The following is a 5,610-nucleotide window of genomic DNA, read 5'->3' on the forward strand; positions in this document are numbered from 1 at the left end:
AGCAGGCTGTTCCGTTGATCGGATCAACTGGAACCCTTGACGTCGTAAGCGACGGAGTGCCAACACACACACACACACACACACACACACACACATATATATATTAAGGGCTGGCGTTAGGAAGGGCATGGCGTTAAGAAGGGCATCCAGCTGTAGAAACTCTGCCAAATTAGATTGGAGCCTGGTGTTGCCATCCGGTTTCACCAGTCCTCAGTCAAATCGTCCAACCCATGCTAGCATGGAAAGCGGACGTTAAACGATGATGATGATGATATAGGGTGTACCAGAAGTCACGCAGCATTCTGACGCAATTTATTTTATTTAATTCAATAAAGGTGTATTTTTTTTTTAATCAGGATTGATGCGTGACTTCTGGGACACCCTGTATATATATATATATATATATATATACACACACACAAATACATAAACACACACACATGCATGCACACACATATTCACATGCTTGCATCCACATCAGTATATTGTATCTACTCTGTTTATTGTTTACAGGCAGCAACAGCGTGAATGTCTTCCTAGGACTTGGACTTCCCTGGGTTATATGTAGTATGTACTACACTATCAAAGGTGAATCCTTCTTGGTGACCAACAATAACTTAGCATCCAGTGTTACACTTTTCACAATTTGTGGTCTCATTTGCATTATTTTACTAGTGTTTCGTAGACTGGTAAGTGATAATATTTCTATTCTTCTTCTTTGCCTGCACCGGGCAAAATGCTTTGCGGCATTTTGTCCATCTTTACATTCTGGCTTTAAATTTTGCCAAGGTCAACTTTGCTAGTCATCCTTTTGGAGTCAATAATATAAGTACCAGTTGAGTCCTGGGGTTGATGTAATTGACTAGCCACTACCCGAAACTTGTTGGTCTTGTGCTAAAATTTGAAATTATTATTATTATTATTATTATGAAAGCATTAAATTGGCAGAATTATTAGCACGCCAAATAAAATGCTTTGCTGGGGTTGATGCAAATGACTATTCCCTTCCCCAAAATTCAGGCTGTTTATCTATAGTAGAAAGGATTGTTGTTATTGTTGTTGTTGTTGAGTGAGAGAGTAGTGCATGCCATTAAAGTGACACTGGGGTACAAATATATGAAGCCTAATATATCCATTATGACTGCCTGTCTGGTAAGGGTACACCAGGCACATGCATCACAACCATATGTGCACAACATGGTGATCTCATAACAAGATAAACAGCACATCATTGAAATCTCAAAGCAATGAGATAATGCATGATTAATTCAAAACAATTGGAATGAATAAGTAATCTGATTGGTAAAGAGTTAACCATCCAAATGTACGATCTGACTTGCAACTATAATGATAAATAAGTGGTGGAGAAATTCTAGCAAGATCCACAAGAAGTGAAATTTGGCAAACATAATGAAAAAGATGTATTTATAATTCAAGCTGAATTGGAATGCAAAAATTGTATCAGATGCTCCTGAAACTTGGAAGTGAACTGTTGCTAAATATGACTTGGAATAAAAAAAAAAGCAAACTAGTAACAGGGGAGTATAATTAGAATTTTCAAAACAACACAAACTATTTACAGCAAATATAATACACAGTGCAAGCTATCAAGAGCTATAAACTAGAATTTACTAGCGGGGATATAATATAACCAGTTTAATTTTATTCTCATCAAAAAAACAATAATAGTGGATTATAAATGAAGCTAAAACTCCAAGTTTTACCAGCCAGGTGCAAATATAAGCAGGGTTAACGAACTTTTAATTATGACAATAAAAATTAAATTCAAATCACTCGTGAAGAACTAAGCTTTGAAAATAAAATACTATCTTGAAAAATTTTAAATCCTGAATATTGCAGAATTTAAAGCACAGATAAGAGAAGTGTTCTCACATTAAACCTTAATCATTATAATTAGAGGCAAGGTTCAGGAATTAACAGGTGCATTTGAAGATTAACTGGTGCATTTGAAGAATAACAAGAGCTGTCAGAATTCTTTGTATGAAAGAAAAAAGTTAAGAATCCATATAAATAAAGATGCTTTAATTAGTTGTGATGAAAGAAGAGATCTGAAACAAAATCTTTATGAAAACAAAACTGCAGGAATTGGCCAAGAGGAAAGTTTTAGAAAAAGGAAATGTGGGCAGGAAAAGATATGTACATAGGTTAACAAAAGATGTGAAGAAACAGAAAGAATCCACAGAGAAAATAAAATAAGAAAACATATCGAATGGTTAAAGAGCTAACCAAAGAATGGATACCTAAAAATAAAGTTGTCGATGACAACCTGCTAAGCAAGCTAAATGAAGTAAAGGAGATAGAAATAATACTTTGAAGAATGTTGCAGACATAAACTGGAGATAGATAGCAACATGTTAAAAGAATTAAGCAAAGAAACTTCCTTTGATGTACAGGAGAAAGAAATCATTTCAGAAGTTACACAAATAATCAGGAAAGTAAATATATCACCTGGAACAGGTAATATTGTATAATGTAGAACTGTTAAAGTAGGAAGATGAACATATCGCTGAATATTCTTTGTATAATTTGTTAATTTGTTTTACAGCTACGGCTGTGAGGTTATGAAGCTCACTTTGTAACCATATTTTCAGGTTCAGTTCCACTGCATGGCACCTTGGGTCTTGACTATAGCAGTGGCCCGATCAGTGCATTATGATTTTTGTAGATGGAAACTGTGTGGCAATTCATTGTGTGTGTACACATGTGCACGTGTTTATTTGTGTTTGTTCTCACTATCACTTGAAAACTGGAGTTTATTTGTTTTGCCTAAACCATTCAAAGTTGTGCCCCAGTATGACTGAAAAGACAGTATTTCATGTGCTGGAGAATGGCCCATGAAATGGACTGAATCAAATTTTATACAATAACCAGAGAAGGGAAACATCAAAAAGTGTGAAAACAATCATAAAACTAGTTTAATTAACCATCAGAGTAAGGTTTTGCTCTATGTTTCCCTTGCTTGAATGAAACCAACAATAAAAAATTATACTAAAATTCTACTCAGAGAAACACAGATGGGAGAAATTGACATGGAGAGAAATTGAGGTTTATTATGAGAAAATATAACACCAGCTTATCAATAGTACATGTTATATTAACATGGGAAAAGTTTACAAGTGACTGGTTTGTCAGGTTCAGAAAAGGGTGCATTTTCACTATTCTGCTGCAATGTGTTTCTGGAATACATGAGAGAACTACTTGAATCTTTTTAAAGGAAATATTAAGAAAGGAGGTGAGGAATTTAGTCATCTCTGTTTTTGTCAATGATATTGATTAAGAAGAACATTTTGTATGTAAAAGAAAACAGAAACAAAAAATGATGTAAAAAGCAAGATAACGATAGGAAGGAAGAACAAACACATAGTTGTTCCAATTGAAATAGTAGGAGAGATATTCAAACATGATAAAGTGGGCATTAAAAGATGATGATGATGATGATGACGATGATGACGACAAAAACAACAACAAAAAAATTTGTATTTTTAAATACCATAGTTTCAACTGCACTTTATGAATGGCAATCAGAGGTATTAGGTACCAAAAGGGAAAAAAGGTGATGGTTTTTTAAGTATTTATGTCATTAACCCTCTAGCATTCAGATTACTCTGTCAAATGTAATGCTTATTCATTCAAATCGTTTTGAATTAATCATGCACCATTTTCTAACTTCAAGGTCTTGATGTGATTGTTTATTTTTAGAATGACATTGTAGGGTAGGTGTGATACACCAGATCTAGCCAGTTTGAACATAAAACAGGTAGAATATTTTGGCTGGATACAGTTGGTTTAAATACTAAAGAATTAAGAGAGGATTTGGCAGAATTGTTAATGCATCAGACAAACTATGTTGCAGTAATTACTTATAACCCTTTGCACTAAGCTAACTTTACCTTTAATCTTTCTGAGGTAAATATTTTCTATAACATAAAGTGCCACTCTAGGACCTGAGTCAGTTTGGTATTCCTCTTAAGCATCCTGGATATGAATAGAATTATCATACAAGAAAAGTGGTCAACTTTGCCATCATCCTGTCAGGGTTGATAAAACAAAGAACCTGTCAAGTACTAGAGATGATATAATATTCTTATAAAGCATCCAAGCAGTGAATGGTATTATGATAGAAGGGGAAATTATCAGCTTTGCTGTCATCCTCACAGGATTGATAAAGCAAAGTAGAAATGCAAGGCGGTTGATTTAATATTCATATAAAGTATCCAAAACATGAATGGGAATATAAGAAGGGAGGTCAGCTTTGCCTTTCATTTATTTAGGGGTCAATAAGATAAAGTATCAGTGAAGGATTTAGAAGTGATTTATATTCTTACAGAGCATCCAAGATGTGAATGGAAATATTATAGAAAGATCTCATCAGTCTTAGAGAGCCTACAAAGATCATAGTTATTGTCCCCTTCTCCCAAAATAAACCAGAGAAAAGAATTATCAAAGGCATTTCCTGCGTTTTCACTTAATATCTCTCTCCTATACCTATATGCTTTTCTGTTTTTGTCTCCTGTATCCGGTGACATTTCTCTTAACAATGATCTTACGATAATTCTATATTTGTCTCATAATTTCTTTACAGGTCGTCGGTGGTGAACTGGGAGGATCTTGGTGTGTTTCACGGCTGTGCAGCCTATTCTTATTTCTCTTATGGGTAACATATATATGCATAATTGGTGCCAAAGCATATGATGTCAATATTCTCCCTTGGCTCAACATGTTGTAGCATGTAGAATGCTTTGTCATGACAATAGTGTGGTTGAATAAAAAGCTTGATATACTCCTATCACAGCTTTGAACACAACACTCACAACCAACACAAGAATGAATGAACGAATAAGTAAATAAAAAAAAGTATATAAGTATTTTCGTTAAAACAGTGACACAGTTTGGAAATAAGGAAAGAACATATATATACATATATATACACACACACACATATATATATATACATTAACTATATATATGTATGTGTGTATACATATACGTTTTTATATATAAACAGATATATAGATATATATGTATATATATATCTATATATATACACATATATACACACACACACACACACACATATGCATGTATAATCATATACTTCATGTATATAAATATATGTGTGTATACACATATATGTTTATATATATATATATATATATATATATATATATATATATATATACACACACACAAACACACATCCATATAATCATATACTTCATGTATATAATTATATGTCTGCATGTATATATATTTTACATACATGTTTTTGAGATTCTCTCTCTCTCTCTCTCTCTGTCTGTCTACATATGTGTGTGTGTGTGTGTGTGTGTGTGTGTGTGTGTGTGTGTGTGTGTGTACACACACACATGCATATAATCAGTAAAGCTATCAGTAGTGTGACTGACTACATGTGAAATATATAACACTATGAAGAAGAAAACCAGAAAATTCCCTATTAAGATAATATTTATGTGGAAAGGCAAAGAAAAAATTGATAACACATTCAAAATGAATATAAACAAAAATACAATGTTTTCCCTTTGTATTTCTATGTGAATATGTGTTTCTGTGTTGACGTATGCGTATAAA

General features: G+C 33.2%; 1 protein-coding gene across 1 annotated transcript in view; it reads left to right on the forward strand.

Annotated features, from left to right (window-relative positions):
- The window catches only part of LOC106880177 (sodium/calcium exchanger 2), a 33,513-nt gene extending 28,417 nt beyond the window's left edge, over positions 1-5,096 (forward strand). The window contains exons 10-11 of the mRNA XM_014930023.2: positions 514-689; positions 4,604-5,096. Of these exons, the coding sequence (XP_014785509.1) occupies positions 514-689; positions 4,604-4,747 (320 nt within the window). The 3' untranslated portion in view covers positions 4,748-5,096. The remainder of the gene's footprint in view (positions 1-513; positions 690-4,603) is intronic.
- Positions 5,097-5,610: the final 514 nt, after the last annotated feature.

The sequence above is a fragment of the Octopus bimaculoides genome, chromosome 12 (assembly GCF_001194135.2).
Source record: "Octopus bimaculoides isolate UCB-OBI-ISO-001 chromosome 12, ASM119413v2, whole genome shotgun sequence".
NCBI lineage: Eukaryota > Metazoa > Mollusca > Cephalopoda > Octopoda > Octopodidae > Octopus > Octopus bimaculoides.